This window comes from Hipposideros armiger, unplaced genomic scaffold (assembly GCF_001890085.2).
Source record: "Hipposideros armiger isolate ML-2016 unplaced genomic scaffold, ASM189008v1 scaffold_114, whole genome shotgun sequence".
Taxonomy (NCBI): domain Eukaryota; kingdom Metazoa; phylum Chordata; class Mammalia; order Chiroptera; family Hipposideridae; genus Hipposideros; species Hipposideros armiger.
The window spans coordinates 49,287-72,875 of NW_017731464.1; the positions used below are offsets into that span (position 1 = coordinate 49,287).

Genomic DNA, 23,589 nt, shown 5'->3' on the forward strand with positions numbered 1-23,589 from the left:
GGTGTGATTTAGCAGGGGCAGCAGAGTCCGGGGCGGGGGGCGCCAGTGCTCTAGGAGGCCTGAGTGAAGACACGGGAGGAGCAGGGGCGGCCAGGGGGGTTTGGGGAGCAGGCAAGACTCCAGCACGGGCCTCTGTGAGGCCCCAGCCCGCCGGCTCATACATTCAGCCCTCCACATTCACTGAGCAGCCGCTGTGTGTCAGATGCTGAACAGAGATGAAAGTCACTGTCCCCACTGTATTCCCCAGGAGTTTCCAGTCCAGTGGGGAAGATGGAATTGAGCCTGAAGGGAAGGCCTGGGGCCAGTGCTGATATATCAGGACTGGGTGGGAAGGCATCTGGGCTGCCCCGCCTGCTGTTCCAGTGGTAGGTGGCGATGCCATTCCCAGAGGCGTGGGAGAGGAGGTGCTTACAGCTTCCCAGTGTCCTCAGCTGGCCCTGCTGCATGCCAGCGGCACTTCTAATTACACTCGCCACTTTTTAGAAGGTTTGTTCTCTTCAGAGTTGGCTTCATGTCTGTACTTGGTATGTTCCTTACATCATGAAGTGGGTGGGCCAAAGAGAGCTGTCCCCATTTCTCAGAGAAGGAAATGGAGTCCATGAAAGGTCCAGGGTCCCTCAGATGCAAGAAGGCAATCATACTGGGACTCCAGGCCCCTCATTCCGGGTGTTTTTACGCCTTCACTGATCCCCTCCCCTCCCTCAGCACAGCCTCCAGGTGGCATTAGAGCTGCCTTTACACCTCCTTCTCTAATGCAAGCTCCTAGGCGGGAAGGACAGACTGAGATGCATTCTTTCCCCTACTGCCTGCCCCTGCCTGGGCTCTCTGCTACTATTCCCAGCTTGTGAGCCTGAACCATGGCCCTCTCCTGAGTAACAGGGCAGACTTCTCTGGATGTGGGTGAGCCCTTTTCCAATGGAGTTCAGGGCCTTGACCTAAGCCATTTTGCTTCCTACTCCCAAATCGTCTTGAGTCCTCAGTGAAGTGAGTGTCAATTTTCAGAGGTCCCCTCAGGGTAGGTTAGTTGATTTAGGGGCCTGATGCTTGTAGTTTGGGTAACTGTCACAGGTATAGAGTGCTGGGGGTTTCCCAGAGGAGGGTCACCTCAGTTAGCCTGGGGGAATCAGGAAGGCTTCCTGGAGGAAGTGGCCAGGCACAGCTTTGAAACATGAGTAGGAGTTAGCAGGCCCTCAGGGAAGGGGCAGCATTCCAGAGGGGCAGCTTTTGTAGGAGCCTAAAGATGAGAGAGAGTTCCCTCTCCGCAGCTGGGGCTGGAGTGTATGGGGGCAGAGAACCAGGAGGAAAGGGCAGGGGTCAATTGTTAGAGACTGTTTTCTGACCCTGAGAGGGAGGCTGAGATCATGCCCCCAGCAGAATGGAGGAGTGGCTGGAGGTGGGCAGGACTCCCTGAGGAGCTCTTGACTTAGCAGCTGTGGCCAGAAGAAAGGTTTAAGCAAGCTTTCTCTGGAGAGGGGTGGGTGGTGTGAGAGAAGGTGAGAAGGTAGCCGGGCTGGATGTGTGTCAAGGCTGAAGCTGCAGCAGGGGATTCAGAGGGATCCCTGGGTTTCTGACTGGAGCCCTGAGAGACTAATGGTGCCACTCGCTGCTCAGGAGCAGAGGAAAGGGCATAGAGGGGAGGGTGACATGCCTGGAGTGGACCCCCAGTGGAGCGAGCCAGCCTGCACTGTTTGCTCAGGGCTGAGGTCTAGGCTGGAGATGGCAATGAGGGTGAAGGGAAGAGAACCCCAGAGCATACCTGTGGACCGAGACGGGGCTGTCAGAGGTCAGAAAACCAGAGGAGGGCTTGGGGAGCAGTCCAAAGAAAGGAGTGGTCCAAGAGTCAGCTCCACAGAGAGGTCAGCAAGGTGAGAACCGAGGGGTTGGTGGCCTCAGCAGGAACATTTGTGATAGGCTGGTGGAGGCTGATGTCCTATTCTATGGGTTGAGGAGTCAGTGAAGGTGAGAACTTTCGACAGAATGCAGTCTGTATGCTCTGGAGAGTTTGGGTGAGAAGGAAGAAGAGGTGAGGGTGACTGATGGTGATAGCCGGGCAAACACAAGGTCAAGGGAAGGTTTCTCAGGCCAGCGTAAAATGTTGAGGGGAAGCAACCAGTGGAGAGAGGTGGGCAACCAAGTGTCCCAGTTTGCCCACATCTTTCCTGGTTTTAGCACTGAAAGTCCCATATCTTGGGAATCCCCACAGTCCTGGGAAAATTGGGAAACTTGGGGGAGGGGGTTGGTAGTTACCCTAACACCACCAGCAGAGAAAGGTTGCAATAAAAAGGAGGTGGGAGGGAAGATGGATGGAGGGTGACCCTGGCAGACTGGGTATAGGTGCAGAGAAGTTTGTAGGAGGCCTCTGCTGTCCCTGTGAAGGGGGGAGGTCACCTGAGGGAATGAGATGGGTGGGGTGCTGAGGAATGCTGGGCACAGCTGTCCTGAGGCCTTGGCTATGTGGGGGCAGCCACCATCAAGCGGTGGGTCTCTGCCAGCAAACCTGTGGCCTCACCTTTTCCTTGTGCTGCCCTCCCCTCCCTATAATGCGTCTCCTGTCTGTCTCTGCAGTCCCCACCCTGTGAAGCCCCTCAGTGCTGTCCCTGTGGAGGGCAGCCCCGACAGGAAGCAGCCCCGCTCCAGTCTGAGCACGGCCCTGAGCAGTGGGCTGGAGAAGCTCAAGACAGTCACATCTGGCAGCATTCATCCTGTGGCACCGGCCTCCCAGGCTGGCCAGACCGTGGACACCAAGCAGCTGAAGGTGAGGCCCCGCAGGATGCCACGGGGCATCAGACAAGACGTGTGGTGCTGTGGAGAGAGGTCAGGCGTCTGGAGGTCAGAAACAAGGCCCTGGGCAGGGTAGGGCAAGGAGCAGGCCTGGTGCTCAACACCAGAGCCCTGAAGCCAGGTAGGCCATCTCTGGCATTAGAGACAGAGGCAGCCCCAAGGGCCTGTGGTGGTGCCGCTGGGGTGTTGGTGGGCCGGTGGGCCGGTGGGCCTGCGGGCAGGTAGGCCTGAGGGTGCCGCGCTCACCTCATTCCATCTGGCCTCAGGATTCAGGTGTGCTGGACCAGTCGGCCAAGTACTACCACCTGACCCACGATGAGCTCATCGGCCTGCTCCTGCAGCGGGAGCGCGAGCTGAGCCGGCGAGATGAGCATGTACAGGAGCTGGAGAGCTACATTGACCGGCTGCTGGTGCGGATCATGGAGACCTCACCCACACTGCTGCAGATCCCCCCCAAACCCTCCAAGTAGCCCTCCTCATCCCCCCACCCTGGAAGGGTTGGCGTGGACCCACTGCCCAAACAGGGCTCATACCCTCCCTCCTCCTGCTGAACTCACTGTCACCTGGGGCCGGGTGCAGCCTGTCCTCTGTTGTCACCCCTCGCTCTCTCTCCCTCCTGCCTCAACTGGGGCTGCTGGAAGGGGGTGGGGGGCTTTGGACTCCCATAGGTGATGGATCTTACACACCTGTCTATTTTCATACCCCTTAACTTTGGGGGCTCCAGGAATTGGAACAAAGAATTTAGCCCTCAAGATGGAGCAGGGGTGAGCTGCAATTTGATGTGGAATCTGAGACATACTTTATTACCCCACAGGGATGGTCAGCCATTTCTTCCACAGCTAAACGCTTGTCCTCTTCATCTCCCTCCAGCCCCTGGAGGGCTCCTAGTATTACTGGGGCTGTGGCAGGGACCAAGTTGCCCACTTGTCTGAGTTATGGGCAACCAGGGCACCTACTCTTCAGCCTCATGTCCGTCCCCCTGGGAACAAGGATCCTGTATGGTCTAGTGTTGTGTCTGCCGTGTCCTGAGTCTGTCTGTCTCCAGCTGTTTGCGGAGCAAGTGTGGTGTGGATGGAGGGAGACGATGTGCATCCTCCAGGTTACTCCCTACCCTTCTCTTCTACCTTTCCGTGAGTGTCATGTGTGAATGTGTGGAGAGCTGGGGCAGGTGGGGGGAGAGCACCTCCTCATCCACCTCCAAGGTGTGGGCCCCTCCAGGCCTTGGGGCTTTGGGTGACTTACGTTTGGGGATCAAGCTTCCATCCCTGTTCTCGTTGCCTGTCCAGATGCCAAAACTCTGTGCTGCTACAGGGTTTGAACTTTTGGAAACTGATAAAATGTGCCTTTTGTGGGTGGGGTCAAGAGCCTCTGGATGTAGGCCCCGCCCCCTGGTTGGCGCCCCGCCCCCTCCCTGTTGAGCACCGGGGGGCTGGATCTGGCAGGGCCCTGGTAACAGGAATGGAGGATGGGGCAGCCCTGCTGCATCCCCTTCCCTAGAGTTAATTTCATAAGGGTCTTGCCAAGCTGCTGCTGTGCCCTTCACCTCTCTGCTATCTTCTTACTCCCTCAACACCAATTGAGGGGAATCCTGGGGAAAAACTACATTCTGGAAGTGGGAGGTCCCACTCTGCCTATACTTAGGAGAAAGCCTTTGTTGCTCTTCCATCCATCAACTAGCTGCTGTCTCAGCTTGTCCCTTCTGCCCCATGGCCCTCCCTGGCTTGGCTAGTGTCCTTTGAAACGAAGTATCTGTCCTGTGGTCCAGCCCTGGTTTGTTTGCAGAAGACATAGCAGGCTTCCCCACAAGGTCTGCAGGGGACCTTTGGTGGCTTAGAGCACCCTGCATTGGCAAAGCTGTAGGGTGAGGAGGTGCTGATGGAGGCTACTTTTGACCCAGTGAGGTGAGAGCTCCTTTGGATCGCCTCTTCTTCATGAGTGGGCCTGTGGGGGCCCTCTGTGGGGTCACTTGGAAAGCCTTGGAAGGGGATGTGCTCTGTGGAGGGATGTCTTCTGCCAGGACGAAGCAGAGGAGCCCCACTTATGGGGGAAAGCCCTTGTAATGTTATCTACCTTAAGGACCACTCATCAAAACTGAGGAGTGTCCACAGGTACCCAGGACTTCGGTCATGTGTTTGGTGGGGGCGTCTTTTCTGGGGGGAAGGGGGTCACTTCACTACTAGGTACTCCTCTGGGCTCTATTCAGTCCCAGCCCTGATCCTCACCTTCTACTCATCCTTGATTTTGGGCCTCCAAAATGCCCAGGTCAGGGATGTCTTCTGAAGAGTTGGAAGTTGAAGCCCAAGGCTCTTGTTGGATGTTTCTGCTCCTGGCCACAAGCTGGAGGAGAGCCGTAGGTGGGGTGGGCAGGGAGCAGGCACAGTTCTGCTTAGCTGTTTGTCTTCCTAGTTGTAACTTCTGTTTATAAAGAGCTTGTTCTTCATGTTTTGAGCACTTTATGAAGAATAAAACATTCACAGACTGCTCTGTTGTTCTTGGTTTGATGAGCATGTGAAGGAGGCTTCCTGGGGGGACAAGGTAGGTGATGGGGTGCTTGGATGACACTGCCCCCGTCCTAGCATCAGGGCAGCAGCACAGTGTTGCCTAGTGGCCTGGACTCAGCCTTTCCTCACTCTTGTGGGGGATACAGAGGGCAAAAGACTTTATTCCTATTCTCAAGCCACTTAATGTAGTAGGGAAAGATAAGATACAAATCCAAGATACAAATGGTTCTTGATGGCTAGCTAGAATCTCTCTCCAGCTTTAAGGAAAGTCTGTTTCTTGGGGCTTGACTGTTGGTGGATGAGGAACTGACTGCTGCAGACCATGGATTGTTGAGAGAGACAAGGGCAGGCATGAACCAACCCTGTACCTCTCACCACGAGACTAAGGAAGCCCAACATAGGGTTCCTTAAGGTCTAAAACAAATATTTCTACTGTCTTCTTGGATGAAATAGGCAGCTCCTCCCCTCCCTTCCACCAGTGTTTCTTCTCCTTGGTGGTGCCTTGCTCTACAATCAGCAATACTCGCCCCTTACCTAAAGTCCTTATAGTGCTTGATAAACACTGCCGAACCCCCCTCCCAGTTCTCTTACTGCCTGGGAATTAGGCCTCTGAGGGATCTTCCTTGGTTGGCCAAAGGAAGTGGAGGCTGCCAAGGCTATCCTAAGCCCCTGCTGTTTAACGCCCTCAGCCAACAAACATTTTGAATCCTTGCTGTGAGCCCTCCCATGCCTGGCACTAAGGATTTAGCAGTGAATCCGAAAGTCACAACTCCTGCCCTGTGGACCTTAACAGTGGGAAAGACATAGTCAAAACCATAAATAATTATAAATGCACGGACTGAAAAAGAGAAGTGCTGGGAGCTATAGGAGCATGTAGTGGATTTTGTGGAAGTAGGACAATGGATTGGGAAATGCAATGTTTAGACTCAGGCCATAAAGAGAGCTAGGGTCAGGCGAAGATAAAAAGTTGAAGTGTCTTCTGGGTACAGAAATGTTCAAGTGTCGGGGGCGGGGAGCTCCCAGCATGCTCCAGGTACTGAGAGTCCCGGTGGCTGGAGAGCACAAGGCGAAAGGCAGGGTGGCGACAGACGAAACTGCATGAATTGCGCAGTGCAACTCCCTGCAGAAAGCCTTAGGAGATTAACCCTACTCCTCCTGGAGTCCTTGCCCGTCATGTCCCGGGTTGGAGTCGCTTGAGAAGGGCTCTTCTCCTGGGCTGCAGCTCCAGGAGCGACGCCCACCGCAGTAACTCAAACTTCTAGGGGCAGGTAACCAGCGAGGGGTCGCCCCGTGGCCCCCTGTCGGGACCTCAGAGTCCTACACGCAAACTCTTCCCGGACTGCCGACCCCTGCAAAACAGCGGCAACCGAATCCCGATCTGAGTCCGCGCAACTCTGCAGTCCAGGGTTGTCGAGCGTTGTGACGAGGAAAACTACACCTCCCAGAAACCCTTGCGCCTCCGGCTCGCTGCGGTTGCTTATGGCCAATCGGGAGAGGCAGCTGTGGCGGGGGCCGAGGAGGGACATTTTAAAAGGGCCGGAGATTGCGGGCGTCAGTGGCCATGGCGGATACAGCGACTACAGCATCGGCGGCAGCGGCAAGTGCTGCTAGCACCTCGACCGATGCACCTCCTTTCCAGCTGGGCAAACCCCGTTTCCAGCAGGTGAGGGCCGGGCTGTGGTCTGAGGTTCAGCGGGTGGCACAGGGAGGGCGAGCAAACTCCTCTTCCAAATCCCCCTTTAGCCCTCGGGTCTCCGACCCGCTGCCACCCCGGAGCCTGCAGCTACTGAATCGGGGACCTTGGCCATAGTTGCTTCCTTTTCATTTGGCAGGGGGGTGGGCCAGGATGCCCACCTTGGCTCCCTATTGGCCGTCGGCGCTGTCGCTCTATGGCTGTCCGCGCCCTCTAGCCTTACCTCTCCGAGGCACTCTGTGATTGGCCGCTGCTGGCCGCGTTCCGGGATGCGGGGCACCTGGGTTCGAGCGGCTTCTGCAGGGTCGCTTTGGGCTGTGCAGCCCACTCCGGGCGGAAAGTTCAAGTCCGGCTCTGGATGAGAAGTTGTCGTAGCCCAGATGCCTTCTAACTTTTTCCCCGAGTGGGGACTCACAGTCTTTCGGAGCAGCTGGAGGAGCCTCCGGGCAGCATCCGTGCTCCCGGGTCACGCTCCCAGCCCTCCACCCCAGCCGGGCCCGCCATGCCCGATTGGTCAGGGCCACGAGCTGAGGGATGCTCACGGCCCGGCGACCACGGTCCCCGCCGGCGGGTGATTCGCTGAAGCAGCGAGTCGTCCGGTTGGTGCCCGGCTAGGGCTGGAGGCTGGGAGGGACCGTTACCACGCCGCGGGGCTGCCGCATGCCCTCGGGCCCTCGCTGCCTCCAGAGTCCAGGAAAGAGACTTTATTAGGGAAAAGGCAAAGGGACTCGGCTGAAGTGAACCCGGGCTTGCCTGGGTGAGGGGCAGACAGACAAGAAGTTTACTGAAAGAAAGGAAATGTACAAAGGTCGGTGCATTTGGGGTTTTTGTTTTGTNCTGCCACCTCGGCGAAGGGTCTCTGCACCCGGGCCCTGGCGCTGCCGAGCGCCTGGCTCTATCTGACTTGCTCGGGCTCTTCGGGGCACCGTGACAATGGTCTTTTTCTTCCGAGACCACCGACGGGGCGTCGCTAACTGGTCCTTGGCCACGGAGATGGGGATCGAACCCTCAGCCGGGACGTGAGGCTAGGGCTGGAGGCTGGGAGGGACCGTTACCACGCCGCGGGGCTGCCGCATGCCCTCGGGCCCTCGCTGCCTCCAGAGTCCAGGAAAGAGACCTTATTAGGGAAAAGGCAAAGGGACTCGGCTGAAGTGAACCCGGGCTTGCCTGGGGTGAGGGGCAGACAGAAAAGAAGTTTACTGAAAGAAAGGAAATGTACAAAGGTCGGTGCATTTGGGGTTTTTGTTTTGTTTTTGGTGGTGGTGGTGGTAGCAAAGTGGTGCACCGAGCTTCACTGATAATTAAGAAGCTGTGCTCCTGAGCCTTCAGAGAAAATGTCCCCACTGTTTTAGAAAAGGACTTTAATTTCTTTAAGAAATAAACCATCTCAGTATTGGTGTCTGAGGCGAGACTGGTGTTTTTCCCTCCAGTGTAGGGTACCACCTAGGGCGAGTAGGTCAGGGGGTGTCTCTGTTTGGACTTGAGTGACCCTTCATTGGCTGTCCCCCTTTCCTGGCCCTCCACACATTCTGCTCATCTGTCAAGGCTTAGTCAGGCCCACCTCCTCCTCTCCCCCCTGTGACATTACTTCCAGGTGGGACCAAGGCACTGATTCCTTCCTGCCCACCTCTTTGGTCACCCCAGTGGGATCCTAATAGGTCAGCCTGCCCTGTGGTCCTCTGGTACTTCTCTGTGTGGTTACTTGGTCTCCTCCTCCCCTGTGTGCACCTGGTGAGAGAAAGGGCTGATCTTGGCCCTTCTGTTGTCTCTATCTAACCCTGAGGTGGGGCTTAGACACATAGGAATGTGCTGAATAAAGATTTGTAGGGTGGTTATTTTCTGGTACCTGCTCTGGGACATTATCACACAACAGACGTTGATTGAGAACTCCCAAGTGGACTGAGCCCTTTGCTGTGATCGCCAGTGGAGCCATAAATGCACGTGAATGCACATTTGAGACTACTCTGTTCCGGCAGCCATTGCTGGCATCTCTTTTTTGGCACTTGCTCTTGAGGGCAATAAAAGTGTTTGTTGCATTTGCTTTTGAAGTGCTCCTCCTCCAGCACAATGACCTGCATAAAGCACAGTGCATGTGCTTCATCCATGTAAAGGAACTCCTTGTCTTCCCCCCAAATCTGTTCCTGCCACACCACTCCCAGCTGTGCGAGCAGCCGAACCTGCCACCCAATTGACTCCCAAGAAACTCGGAAGTCACCCGTATACTCCCCTTTCTCTCCCTCACCCTCTAAGTACAGCAGAGGTCCAGTGTTCTCATCTCTTACACAGCTCTCAACTCCACTGGTCTCCACTGCCAGAATCCTAGACCAAACCCCCATCATCTATCTCCAGAGCCACTGCGGAAGCCTCCTACAGGTCTCCCTGCCTCCACTCTAGCCCCCTTCCAATCCCTCCCTTTTCCGCATGGCAGAATCTCAATGCAGGTCTGATCAGGTGACTCTTGCCTCCCCCGCACACACTTAAACATTCTCCAGTGGAGCTTTCTCTGCTTCTGTGATAAAGACCTCACTTTTTTTTTTCTTACATTTTTATTGGGGATTATTGGGGAACATTGTGTTTCTCCAGGACCCATCAGCTCCAAGTAAAGTAGTTATTTCAATCTAGTTGTGGAGGGCGCAGCTCAGTGGCCCATGCGGGGATCAAACCTGCAACCTTGGTGTTATGAGCACTGTGCCCTGTGCTGTAACCACCTGAGCTAACCAGCCATCCCAAAGACCTCATTTTTGAAGGGGACCCAAAGGCCTGCATGACCCACCTCTGCTGACCTCTTCTTTCTCAAATCAAACCCCACCCACATCCTGAAACCCTTTTCACCATACTGGCTGCTTTCTGCCCCATGAACCCTGAGTGTTTCATAATCTAGGGTCCATTCCCAGAGCCCATATCAGTTTCACCACTTTCTGCAAGAATGGGTGCCAAGGTCTTTCCTCATTCCCTGGAATCTCCCCAGAACCCTTCTTCCTTTCATCCCTCAAGGATCTCCCTGTGCAGGAGAGCAGGGGAGCAAAGACATGAAGCAGCATCAGAGGGTGGAGAAGATAGCTTTCCTTGATGGCCTTTGGTCTGTAACCATGTTTCTCCCCAGGAGATGATGATGATAGCTAAGCATTTTCCCAGCCTTTCTTGTGTGTTGACTTACGTAATTTTCATAACAACCCTGTGAGACAGGTACACTTATCCTTTAGTTAATCTGTACAGCACACAGGTTAACTAACTTCCTAGGCATTCTGGCTCCAGAGTCCATGTTTGTTTGTTTATTGTCAACTTTTTTTATTATGGAGGTTTCCAAACATACAAAGTGGAGACAGTTGTCAATGATTCCTGGGCACCCATCACTCAGCTTCAGCAACTACCAATGAAAGGCCAGCTTCATTTCATCTATGTGTTCCTGTCCCCAACCAATGAATTCTTCAAAGCAAAACCCATCATTTCATTGTCCCTGCTAGTAGTATGTCTACAAAAAATAAGGACTTTTTTGGGTTAGTTTTTAAAAAATAAACTTGTAAATTTTGGAATAATTTTAGATTTACAGAAGTCCAAAAGATAACAGAATTCCTGTATAACCCTCACCCAATTTCCCCTAATATCATTTCACATTACTATGGTACGGTTGTCAAAACTAAGAAACCAACTTTGGAACATTACTGTTAACGACACTCCAGACTTTATTGGATTTCACTATTTTTTACACTAATGTTCTTTTTCTGTTCCAAGATTCCACATTACATTTAGTTGTCACATCTCCCTAGTCGCTTCTGGTCTATGACAGTTTCTTAGACTTTCCTTGTTTTTGCTGACCTTAACAGTTTTGAGAAGTACTGGTCAGATATTTTTGTAGAATGTCACTCCATTTGGGTTTGTCCAGTGTGTTTCTTGTAGTTAGACTAAGGTTATGTTTTTTGGAGGAAGAACATCATAGAGGTGAAGTGCCTTTTTTTTTTCATATGGTATCCGAAGGGTTTTTTTATTAGGTTTAACATAACCACAATGCCATTAACACACCTGCAATAATTATTTCTTTTTTCTTTCTTTCTTTTTTTTAATTTAGCTGAGCCATCCTGCCACCTGTTGGCAGCTCAGCGGCAGCTCAGCTCGGGCCGGGAATCAAACCGCTGTTGTTCAGAGCTCACACTCTTGAGCGAGCTCTTTACCAACAGAGCCACTTGCCTGGCCCCAATAATTATTTCTTAATATCATCAAACCAATCACTATTTGTCTTAAGCTGTTCGGTCTGCTATAACAAAATACCATAGACTTGGTGGCTTATAAACAACAGAAATTTATTTCTAACAGTTCTGGACGCTGGAGGCTCAAGAGCAAGGTGCTGGTAGATTTGGTGTCTGATGAGAGCCAGCTTCCTGGTTCATAGACAGCACCTTCTAGCGGTAACCTCACATGGCAGAAGGGAAGAGGGAATCTTTCTAGGGTCTCTTTTATAAGGGCACTAATCCCATTCATGAGGGCTCCACCCTCATGACTGCATCACCTCCCAAAGGCCCGTCTCCTAATACCACTATCTTGAGGGTTAGGAGTTCAACATAGGACTTTTGTGGGGACACAACCCTTCAGTCCATTGCACTAGTCACATTTCCCTGATTGTCACCTCATTTTAAAAATAATCAGTTTGTTTGAATTAGGACCCCCAGAAGGCCCACCATTATATTTGACTGATTTGTCTCTTCTAATCTATTGGTTCTCCTTCCCTCTTTTTTTTTTTCCTTTCTATTTGTTGATGAAACTGCATTGTTTGTCCTATAGAATTTCCTTCATTCTGAATGTGGCTGAAGGCATCTCTGTGGTATTATTGACCATGTTCCTCTGTCCCGTTCTCATAAACTTGAAAGCCATGCTTTTAACCGCTGCCCCCATATTGCCTGGGAAGACAAGACATTGCACCTGGGAAGCGCTGTGACCCCGCTGTGCTCCGTTTCCTCCTCCTGTTCTGCTCAATTCCCCTCCTGAACCTGCTCTTTGTTCCCTTCAGACCTGACACCATTTTTGGCAAGTTGGGGCCCCAGGACAGGAAACAACACCCAGGCATCTTCCCATTTGTGTTTCAGCCTATCCAGAAATAGGTGTTTTTTTGTGGTGTTTTTTTTTAACTTCCTTGCTCCTTCAGAACTCTCACTCATCTGCTAAGATGACTGGGGGTTATGGGTGTGCTGTGTGTGTTCTGGGACCCGAAATTGGCCCAGGCCAATGGTGCAGAGCAGATGGGGTGCACAGGCTCACTCTGGGGTATGAGGAGCTTGCTGGGCAGGAAAATGCGCTCTTCACTCCAAGGTGGAGAGCTTTGTATATGGGCTGAGTTGGGAGGCAATGGGGATGTTTCTCACATAGTTTGACTGAGGTAAATTCTAAAATGATAATGCCTCGCAGGTAGTTAAGTGTTTTAATCATTTACAGACTAGAGAGCGGCTGGTTCCCAGGGCTAGTCCTGGCGCTGGTTTGTGCTGTGGAAGGGACAGTACCTTCTAGTCCAGTGGCTCTTGCTCCCTACTGCACAGTACTCACCTGGGCAGGTTATTAAACAGACACTGATGCCTGGAGCCCACCCCAGGCCAGTAGAATTTGAATCTTTGGGTGTACAGCTGGTTTGGGGGATACCCAGGTGATTCAATGTGCAGCCTGGTCCAGGACTACTGAACTGGTCAAGGCTTTCTGCCTTTGGGTTCAGTGAGTATTTTATTCCTAATCCAGAAGAGCAGCGGTTTAGAGGTCTGAGAACAGCAGGGCTGTCAGTTCCTTTGACCATTGCCCTCAGCTGCTCCTTCCAAGGCCCGCTCGCCCCCGGGGCAGTGGAGGGGGGAAGGCAGTGTGGCCTGCAGGCCCCAGACCCTGCAGAGAATTAGCTGACTCACCTTTCTTGTGAAGAGAAAGGGAAGGAGTCGCTTGGCTGACTCATTCTTCAGGTAAAGAAAAAGGGGAGGAAAAACATCCACTGACCGTCTGATTGGGTAAAGATGGGGGCTGAATTTTGGAGGGGGGAGAAAAAAATGCCCATACATTTTAAACTATAGAGAAAATAAAAATTAATCAGACTGAAAAAATAGGTACCTTCCCCACCATTCATCAGGCTGGGAAGACAGGCACAAAAAGCAGCTACAAAGAAACAGTGTTTCTCATAAGGACCCACTGCAGTTAGGAAGTATCCCAACGGCCACCTTCTTTGAGTCACTGCTGTTTTATACTCACCAAGAAATCACATTCTCCAAGATCTCTGGGGTCTCTTTTACAAGGGCACGGGTGCCGTTCATGAGGGCTCAGATCTAATCGACTCCTAAAGGTCCCATCTCCAAATACATCACCTTGGGCATTAGGATTTAGCATATGAATACTGGGGAGACATAAATATTCAGTCTATAGCAATAACCACAGTGTAGTTACTATATTCAGGAAGTTTAATATGGATACAAACCTTTTATTAAGCTATGACCCATGTTCCAGTTTTGTCAGTTGTCTCAATACTGTCCTTGAGAATATTTTCCCCTCCAGTCCAGGATTCAATCCAGAATCATGTGACACATTTATTATCTCTCTAGTTCCCTTTCATGTGGACCGGTTCCTCAGCCTTCCTTTGTCTTTATGACATGACATATTTGATGAATAAGGCTGGTTATCTTATGGAATGTTCTTCAATTTGGGTTTGTCTGATGTTTCTTCCTGATTGGGTTCAGTCATCCTAGAATACTATGTGAGTGATATTGTGAACTTCTCAGGGTGTCACAGCTGGAGGCATTCAATGTCCATCTGTCCCTCATCAGTCCCTTTAACATGTCCCCATCATTTTGCGGTGTGGCGGGGCGGGGAGCACTTCATTACTTTCTGGCACAGCAGAATATATCAGTCTGATCTGGTACCTTCCCTACCCCAGCCCTGACACTGGCCACTTCTCTAAGGAACCCAGATTCATTTTAGTGGACCAGGGTCTGGATGTCATTCTGTCTCTTTGCCATCCATTTAATATCCATCTGGCTCTGTTTATCTCCTTGCTTATTAATTGGAATCATCCTCTTTATATGCATTTCACATCATAAGCCTTGTTCCATGTCATAAATGTTGTCTGAAAACATGATTTTAAATGGCTGTATAGTGTTCAATCATATGAATGGGCCATTATTTATCAAACCGTCCACCTTTACAAATAATGCAGCAGCTCGCGTCCTCAGCATATACCTCTGACTGTCTCTGATTTTTCCTTAGACTTATAGGTGAAATTTTGCCAGGACAATGGTGTGAGCATCGTGGTTTTGGCCATTTGAGTGATAAGAGGTTAGAGAAGCAATTGTTTTTGTTAGGAATGGCGCTGAAGCCTGACCTGGTCTGTGAAAGGCAGCACCTCAATGGGGGATGGAAGTAGGAGCCAGAGAGGCTGCTCTAAACAGGGGGTGCCACAGTAAGCAGAGAGATGGAGGCAGCATGGGGCCTGGTGTGTGTGCAGGGGACTTGGAGGTGATCCAGGGCCTGCTGCAGGGTCTTTATTAGGAAGGGAAGAAGCAGAAGTCGGCTGCAGGGTCTGGTGTCCTAGTGAGCAAGGGAGGGAGTGTGGGGGCTTCTGTTTCTCCCACTGTGCAGAGGATGGAAAGTTGTGGGGCTCCAGGGAGGATTCGGGGCAGAGCCCAGGAGAGTAGTGAGGCATGAACCCCCAGCATTTGCAGCTTTTCCTTTGTCCTCTAGCTTGGCACCCTCTCTTCTCCCTTTGAGCTTGGCTTTGCCAAGCTGGCTCTGTCCCTAGGGCAGAGGGCCCAGCGGCAGGGTTGCTCGGTTTCCTTTCATTGTGCTTTAATGCCTGTGGCCTGCTTTGCACAAAGCCCTTCTTTTCCAGGGACCCTGCTCTGGGGCAAGGCGAGGGGGAGCCTGCCCCTTGTCCTGCGTCTCACAGCAGCTCCAGGTCTGTGGGCAAAGGAGGGCCTGAGGGCTGCAAGCTGGGCGCTATGGTGCTTGAGCTCTGCCTATGGGGAGCTGACCTTGAAGAGGGACCGTCCCTCCCTGGAGAGGTTCTAAGCAAGGCAGGGAGACTGTGGTGGTCAGAGAAGGCTGGGAGAAGCAGGGGGCCAGGCCTCATCTCCAGCCTGCGTGCTCAGTGGGGGTCAGGAGCTGCTAAAAGCTTGGAATGGATCTCAGGGCACTGGGGGGAAAAGGAGAAAAATGGCAGTTACCTTGAAACACAGTTGGGACAGTCACTGGGTATCTTACGGTCTCCTGAGTTGACGTTAGAAAGCCCCCAGACCTGGGAAGGCTGCCCTCAGGTCACTGAGCAGTGAGGCCTCATTGGTATTCATCACCCATGTGGGGAGTCCTGGGGACTATGGGACCCCAACACTAGGGGTGAAGTGGGTGTTTGTGGGGTTCCCCAGTCGCTGGAGGTTGGTTGGTCACAGCAGCTGATCTACTCTCCTCTCCCACCCCCTTCTCCAGACATCCTTCTATGGTCGCTTCAGGCACTTCTTGGATATCATTGACCCTCGCACACTCTTCGTCACTGAGGTAAGTCATGGCCGTCACTCTCGTGGAGGCCCCTTGTCCTTTCTACCTTGTCACTTTAGAAGATCTATGGGTCATCTGTGTGCATACTTTATACACATTATCTCATTTCATTTGGATCTTACAACATCCCTTCAAGGTAGATATATATCATTATTATTTCAACTTTAATAAAATTATTACCAGCTACCTGAATTACATGCTCATTACAAAAGTTCAAACAGTACAGATATGATTAAGTAGAACAAAAAAGTATCCGTTATACACTTTTCCTACCCAGTTCCCTCCTGTCATAGATAATTAAGGTATAATTCACCTTTCACATGTGAACTATTCTATGAATTTTGACAACCACATCCAGATAGAAATCCACCACCACAATCACTATACAGAACATTTCCATCACCCTAAAAGGTTTCCTCATGCCCATTTTTAGTCCGTCCATTGTCCTTGCCCAGCCCTTGGCAAACACTGATCTGTTTTCTATCCCTACTGTCTTGCCGTTTCTAAAATGCCATAGAAATGGAATCCTACAGTATGGAGCCTTGCATGCCTTCCTCTTTTCCTAAGCATATCAGTTGAGCAGTGTTCCGTTGGATTGCTGAGCAGTGTTCCGCTGAAAGGATGTTCCAGAAGTTGTTTATCCATCCACTGGAGTTGATGAACACCTGGGCTATTTCCAGGTCTTGGCTATTACAAATAAAACCACCTCGAGCATTCTTTGTGTGGACGTATGCTTTCATTTCTTTTGAGTAAATAACTAAGAATGGGATCACTGGCTCATATGGTAAGTGCGGGAAAATATGTTTAACTTCATAGGAAACGGCCAGACTATTGTTCAGAGCGGCTCCACGGTTTCCATTCCCATCTGCGGTGTTCCAGTTGCTCCACATCCTCACCAACACTTGGTGTTGTCAAATTGAAATGTATGAAGTTCATGTCAGCCATCCCAAGAAGTGTGTCTTCATGGGCTTTGTGTGTGTATTTACAAATGTATGTAGGAGTGCATGCACATATAAAATAGCAAAGACTTACAAAGCACTTACTGTGAGCAAGGCAGTGCTGTAAGCATTTTACGTGCATCAGCTCATCAGATTAATTCAAAGCAGCCCATGAGGTAGATACTATTTACAAGGTCCATTTTGCAGATGAGGAAACAGAGACAGAAATTAAGTCTCATGCACATGGTGCTGGCCAGTGATGGAGCCAGGGTGGGAGCCCAGGTAAGCTTGTCTCCAGAACTCTTATTTGTAGCCAGTTCGTGTTCCTGTTCAGGTAGCAAGTTTAGGAAACTCTCCCAAGATACTCAGCTGGGAGAAGGCCTGTGTCCTTACCATGGGCCCTAAGCCACGTACCCTGAGGCAAGCCATGAAGCCTGCGAGTCAGCTTCCTGGGAGGCGAGCTTCCCTGCGTGTCTTCCCTGTGCTGAGTACTGGCTAGCTTCAGCCCATAGTTGATCAACTCGGGGAGGGAAAAGCCATGGTGGAAAGAAGCACCAGGCCCGCTGGGCACCTGGGCCTAGAACCATCCCCATTGGACCCAGGGGAGCAGCCCAGTAACGTGAAATGTGGGAATTGACCTGTATGTGGTTTCCCACTGCATCTCAGCAAGGACAGAGGGTGCAAGTATTTTACTGGCTAGCCCTACCTGCCCCTCTGGGCCTACTGCCTCCTAAGGGCAAGGTTGCTGTACCTCTCGACTCTGTCTGGGTTCTCCTAAGGAATTGTCAATGGGATGACATAAAAATTTGAAAGAGCACCAAACTAGAGAAACTACTTACCTAGCCTAGATTATGTGTCTTTCTGGAAAGTTCTAGACTGGTGCAAAACTGGATACAGTTGCGACATAAATCCCAACATAAATGCTACCTGCTTGATGGAGGAGTCAGCAGAGACCAGTGCTTAACTCAAAGGATGGAGGTGCTTTGAGGCATGTTGAGAGATGACAGAGGGAGACCTGGAAGGTATTTGGTGTTCCCCAGATTACCATGAGCCAGCAGGAGCTTTGGGGATGGATGGGTGGCCACAGGGCAGCACACTACCTGTGCCAGTGGGCTCATACCCTCCTTCCTCTTCAGTCCGCCCTCTTCTTATTCCCAGACCATTTTACTACTCTTCTCCTGTGCCACTTATTTCTTCTTCAAGTCTTGCATTTTGAAAGGCCCCAGCATTCTTGTACATCACTAAACGATTTGGGTCTAAATGCCATCACTAAATAAAAAAATCTTCTACTTTACTATTCATTCAATTGTCAAAGCAACTTAACTATTTACTAACTAGGAAACGAAACTAATGTAACAGTAGTTTTAGAATATTTTTCAAATTTCATGTGTTCCCTCCCTTTATCAAAGATTACAATAGACTTCCCAGAAGGATCCTCACCTTCCCCCAGTGGCCCCCCAACTGTCCCTCGCACTCCAGTTGGAGACTGTTTCCAGCACTGCCTGCTGACCTTTTGGAAAGTTTCTGCCCTCAGAAGATCTTCTAGACCCTAAAAACTCTGGAAGGGCCATGAGTGGGGCCTTCAGGCCGTCACTGGTTGTAGCCCAGGCAAGTTGCTTAGCAAGGCCATCTTCATGGATGCAATGAGAGATCAGAGGTTCTGGGAAGAAGAGGCCTTTTACCTGAGTTCCTCTCCCATGAACTGTGGATGCTACCTGGAGGGCCAGCCTCTCCTGCTGGGTGCACAGACCATGGCTTCTGTCTACGAAACACTGTTTCTCTCTCTGGGCCCTTAGCTGGTGTCCTGGGAGGGAATGTGGGGCAGTGGCCACCCAGCTGAGAACGGGCCTGTCTGCCTGTGAGAGTGGGAGGATAGCGGAGGACATGAGGAGGTGGCTCTGGAAACCAGTTTCTTGAGGTGGAAAGATCTTGAGCAGCTCGAGCCATGTGGTGACCCAGTTCTGAGAGGCAGTAGCTGAGTCAATGGATAGACTCATCTTGAGCGAGTTTTGCAGCTACTTGTTTGCAATTTATAGCTGACCAAGCTTTAAAAAGATTCCAACCCTTGTATGTGTAACGAGGTGGAGGAAGTATTATCCACCTTAATTTCTCTGAGGAAGAAGGCTGTCCTTGTTCTATGAATGTCATGAACAAGGCTTCAGAGGATGAGGTTGGTCTGCTTGACAGGAGGGGAAGAACTGTGCTTTGATCCTAAAGGAGAGAGGAGAGAGAAGGAAGAAGGGAAAACAGTGGGAAGGAGAGCAAGTAACGGTGAGCTGAAAGGCCAGTGCCTGGGGGCTCTTTTGAGATGCGTCATGCCTACTGTGCTTGTGAAACTTGTTGACAGGCACCATCCCCTTCACCATCCCCTCCACCATCATTTCTGGGAAGGTGTCAGTAAAGTGCGCTTGATGCATGAAATCTCTGCAAGAGTAGATTATTTGGGGGATCTCGAGGGGCTGTAAGTCAAGGTCAGGGTGTAGTGTGTGTAGGATCAGGCCTGAGGAAGGACACCACCAGGAGCTGACAAACCCCATCTTTGGCCTTCCTGGGCCATGGAATTCGATTTAGATTCTGAGGGCAACACTGTACCAGTGGACATCTAAGCTACTTTTAGTTATGGACTGAAGATGAAAGGGATTTGCTGTTCTGAATTCAATCATTATTTAAGGGAATGAGTGGTTGACAGATTGTTATCCTGAAGGGCATAGAAAACTAACTGAAATAGTGTTAATAACACCATCTCAGTATTAGTATTGCTGTAGTAATCTGAAACTATTTGGGGTGCATTGTAGGATGGAACAAATAATTATGCTGATGTTGGGAACTGGGGTTCACACCGTGGGAGATACAAATATAGGGAGTAGAGAAAAGACAAAACACTATGTCATGTTGTGTTTGAGTTGGAGGTATCAGTATGAACGTGTGATTTACACAAACACACACACACACACACACACACATACACATTTCCCAGTTTCCTGGCTCTGTTCACTGAAAGGGCCTGGAAGCAATGAAACTCAGTAACAATGTACCACTATCCACTAAAAGGAACCAGGGCTTCTTGGAGAGATGGTCAGGTGCACATCTGGGGCAAAAAGGGTTCCTGTATAAAGTAAGAAAGTGCTCAGAGAATGATGGAGACACAAGAACTAGCTTGAAGGGAAACCCACTGGCCACATTTGGGATAATTTGAGCATTAAGAAGAATAAAAGCAATGGATTATAACACATTGGGTGATGATGATGATGATGATATCCATGAGTCTATAGTAATACTAAAAATATGGGAGGGGGAAACTCTTCTTCACAGAAGAATGTCATCTTAACAAATGCAGAAGGAAATAACCATTATGTATTCCTCAGTGTAACCACTGTTTCCATCTAGGATCACTAATGGATGCTTTCTCTGTAGAGTAAAAAATTGTTGGGAAACAGGATATTTTTATACTCTCAAATCATTATCACCCCAAAGATTATTTAGCAATTACAAAGGAGAAAAGGTACCTTTACAGTGGAGAGCTTGGAGCCACGCTCCTGTAACCAGGTGACCAAACTTAGCATCACTAACAATGAATAAAGCTGACGTGCCTCCTGATGTGATGTGATTCTGGTATTAATCCCTAAACATGGGAAAAGATGAAAGTCCAAAGAAGGAAATAAAAACTGCTCATTGTCTCTCCAGCCAGGAATAATCACCATTAGCATTTTGGTGTATGTCTATGTACAAAATTAGGATGTTCACATAATACATATGTATATATGTAGCTCTATCTCTATATATAGATATATAAAGAATCATATGATCTATATGTATACATAACGTAAATGTATACATGATATATATTCTTTTTTCCATGTAGCATATCATGAGCATTTTTGCTCGTCGTTAAATGTTGTTTCAAAATGTGTTTTACTGCTTCGTAGTAATCAACCATGTGGTTATGCTATAATTTATTCAATTGTTTTTTCTATTGTTGACCATTTGGGTAGTTTCAAGTCTTTTACCATTATAAATAATATTGCAATAAATATCCTTGCACATAAATCTCCCTATCTTTCTCTTTATTTCCTTTGGATAAATTCCTAGAAGTAGAATTTCCGCATGAAAGGCATTTTAAGTCTTTTGAACAGATTGCCAAATTGCCTTGCAAATTGTACCATCCCGTGTCAAGATTATATTAGTTTATACTCTCAATAGCAGTGAATGAGGTTGTCCATTTACTCTTGACAGCATCAGATATTCTAATCTTAAAAATATTTAATGGAATTTTTAATTAAAAAAATACCCAATGTCAGTTCCTTTACACACTTCAAGTTCTTGCCTATCTGCATACATTTTTGGCATACTTATTACATTGAACATAGACTTTTTGTTTGTTTGTTTTTTCATTCATTTCCAAGTCTTTGTAATTTTTTTAAAGTGAAGTCTTATAGCATAAATAACCATTACTGATAGACTTTTTGGTATAACAGATAGGTTGCTTTTTATTTTTGTGGTCCCACAAAACACTCAGGCATATCACTTTTCACTTCTGCTAAATTTATTTTTTACTTTTTTTTTTTTTTGTAAGGAGGGCACAACTCACAGTGGCCCATGTGGGGCTCGAACTGGCAACCTTGGTGTTATTAGCACCACACCCTAACCAACTGAGCTAACCGGCCACCCCTAAATTTATGTTTTAGACTACATTTGCAAGAGAAGGGTATCCAGGCTGGAGGCCATGATTGTTTTTTATAGTTTTAGAGCTAGCTGGCTGGATTTATTTTTTACCGCATTGTACCACCTGTCATGCTGCCCGAGTTATATTGGGTTACTTCACGTAGCCCCTGAGGGTGACCAGAGGTGAGCTAAAGGGAGAGCAGAGCCTCTCCTTCTGTTTCCTCTCGGTTCCTCTTCCCTTGGGCCTCCCAGAGGGTGGCTCATGACTGGCGGGAGCCAAGGATCAACTCAGCACAGATAGCCCTGTGGGTCGTTGGTCTGCTGGGAGGGAACACAAAGGGGTTTAGGAAGACCCAGGGAAGAAAAGAGGACATCTTGGGACTCTGTACGCACATAAATCATTAGCTTTGGCCCCCAGATCCTACCGCCTGAGGTCACAATAGGAATAGGTCAAGCCAGGCTTGCAGACAAGGTAAGAATGCGTGGCCCTGCACTTGGCACATTCAAGACTGGCCCAGGTGAAAGCAATCAAAATACTGAGCAGTTATCATGATGTGACATAGCCTGCCGGCCCCTCTGTCAGCCATCCCTGCTCCATTCGCTCAGGCACACCCCCACCCTGCTGTCAATTCATTCTCCTTGATACTTGAAACTTCTCTTGTTTTCCTTTTTCTTTTTCTTTTCAGTTCTGTAAGCTTTGGGATTCCCAAAGCTTTGCCTGAAATGGCTATGTTTCAACTACCCTTTCCCTAAACATGCTGTCCAGTTTCTTTGTGTCAGGCTGGGCTCAGCTTTGAATGAGAGTGAAGAAGGACCATCCTTTTCTTTTCTTACCTGGGGTGCCCTCCCAAGTAGGCATCAGCTTCGGTGGGGATGCAGGATGTGCTATGGTTTCTTTGGGAGACTGCTCTTCTCTCAGTTACTGTTATGAGGACAGGCAGTTCTTCCATGCTGACATCTCATGAAAATGGCCCAGAACTGGGATGGAACGGACTTGGGGTTTCCAGGTGTCACCCACCCACTCTGTGGCCCTGGGCATGGAAATGCCCTCCCCTCTCTGGCCCCAATTATCTCAGAAAGGGGATGGCCTAGATCAGGGGTCGGCAAACTGCAGCTTGCGAGCCACATGCGGCTCTTTGGATGCGGCTCGTGAGCTGCAGTTTGTCGACCCCTGGCCTAGCTGGTTCTATGATATGTACACACAGAGGGGTGTTTTTATTCATGTCCTGTGAAAATAGGGCACAGTCTCTTGGAATCGGGGATTCTATAAAACCAGCATCACCATCGAGGGACTTTGGTCTGCTGATTAGGAACCTGAATTCCTCACCCTGACTATACCCTTTGCCTCCCCGCCAGAAGCCGCAATCATTTTTTTGTTGTTGTTAGATGAGTATTATGTGTGGGCCTGTGTTGGTGATGGGCCTGTGATCCTGCCAAAATACTTAAAGCCATCCCCCTGATCCCCGCTCTTGTGATCTCTGACAGATAACACGGGCACACGAGCACTAAGGGGTCAGGGACCTCAGAGAGGTGCAGACCCAGTGCTCTCTGACTGCTCACAGGAGAAAACATTTCTGGAAAATACCTGGAGAAGATGGCACTGAGCCTTTAAGGATGAATGGGGATGGTAATGGACTTGGGGAAGAAGGGTGTCTCGGTGAAGTGAGCAGTTATGGGCAAGGTCAGGAGGTGGGAACACGCAGGTGCCTCTTGGAGAGTGGGTGGGTGGGTCCCTTTACCAAAAGGGGAGTGAAACAATTTTGGGCACTACTCCCATCCTGGCCAGGTACATCACTCCCATCATATATTTAATAGATTAAATTAAATCTATTAATTATAATAGATTAAATTTATTATAATAAATTCAATGTTTAAATCAGTTTGACATCCTCCTTTAACCAAGCAGGGGTTACACTCAGCCTGTATTTTGTTTGGGGGTGCACTAAGGTCCCCCTCTAAAAAGATTAATTTTGCTTTTGATGACTTCCCTTCTTGTGTCCCTCTGTCCCCATCCTGGTCTGGTGTGGTGTCCTGCCCTCCCTGGCCACCACCATAATGCAATGCCTGCCCGCTTGCTTCCTTCTCCTTCCCCTCAGGGACTTGGAGCCAGGATTCTCCTCTATTCAATTCTCTGACATTGGAGCGGACCTTTCAGGTGCCAGGGACCTCCAAAGGCCATGCCCCCATGAAATACAAGGAGACAGCCTCAGAGTGACACTTTCTGGCAGGTGAGCCAGAGGCAGGCAGGCTGGTGGTGGAGCCTGGGAAGCAGCAATTTGGGCCATCCATCACTCTGGCCCCTGGGGCCTCCGGAGAAGAGCTCCCAGGCCTGTCTCCAGCCAGCTGGCCCCCTTCCGTCTTTGCATTCAGGGCCTGGCTGCCGGTTCCTTCCTGGCTGAACAGACTTTTTGCAAAGTTCACCCTCCCACCAACCGCTAGCTTTCCCCACCCCTCAAGTGCCCAGGGCTCTACCGCCAAACCTCATACTGTATCGCGCGTGGTGAGAAGA

At 49.9% G+C, this 23,589-nt stretch overlaps 2 protein-coding genes across 6 annotated transcripts in view; both read left to right on the forward strand.

Annotated features, from left to right (window-relative positions):
* The window catches only part of RAB11FIP5 (RAB11 family interacting protein 5), a 38,780-nt gene extending 33,517 nt beyond the window's left edge, over positions 1–5,263 (forward strand). For all 4 annotated transcript variants that reach the window (XM_019647627.1, XM_019647628.1, XM_019647629.1 and 1 more), the window contains 2 exons: positions 2,566–2,755; positions 3,048–5,263. In XM_019647627.1, the coding sequence (XP_019503172.1) occupies positions 2,566–2,755; positions 3,048–3,251 (394 nt within the window). In that variant the 3' untranslated portion in view covers positions 3,252–5,263. The remainder of the gene's footprint in view (positions 1–2,565; positions 2,756–3,047) is intronic.
* A 527-nt stretch (positions 5,264–5,790) lies between these two features.
* Positions 5,791–23,589, forward strand: part of SFXN5 (sideroflexin 5) — a 122,198-nt gene continuing 104,399 nt past the window's right edge. Inside the window, exons 1-2 of one of the 2 annotated variants that reach the window (XM_019647632.1) lie at positions 5,791–6,945; positions 15,412–15,480. In XM_019647632.1, coding sequence (XP_019503177.1) covers positions 6,844–6,945; positions 15,412–15,480 — 171 coding nt within the window. In that variant the 5' untranslated portion in view covers positions 5,791–6,843. Of the gene's footprint in view, positions 6,946–14,909; positions 15,003–15,411; positions 15,481–23,589 lie in introns of those variants that run through there. The other variant, XM_019647633.1, reaches the window with a different exon arrangement.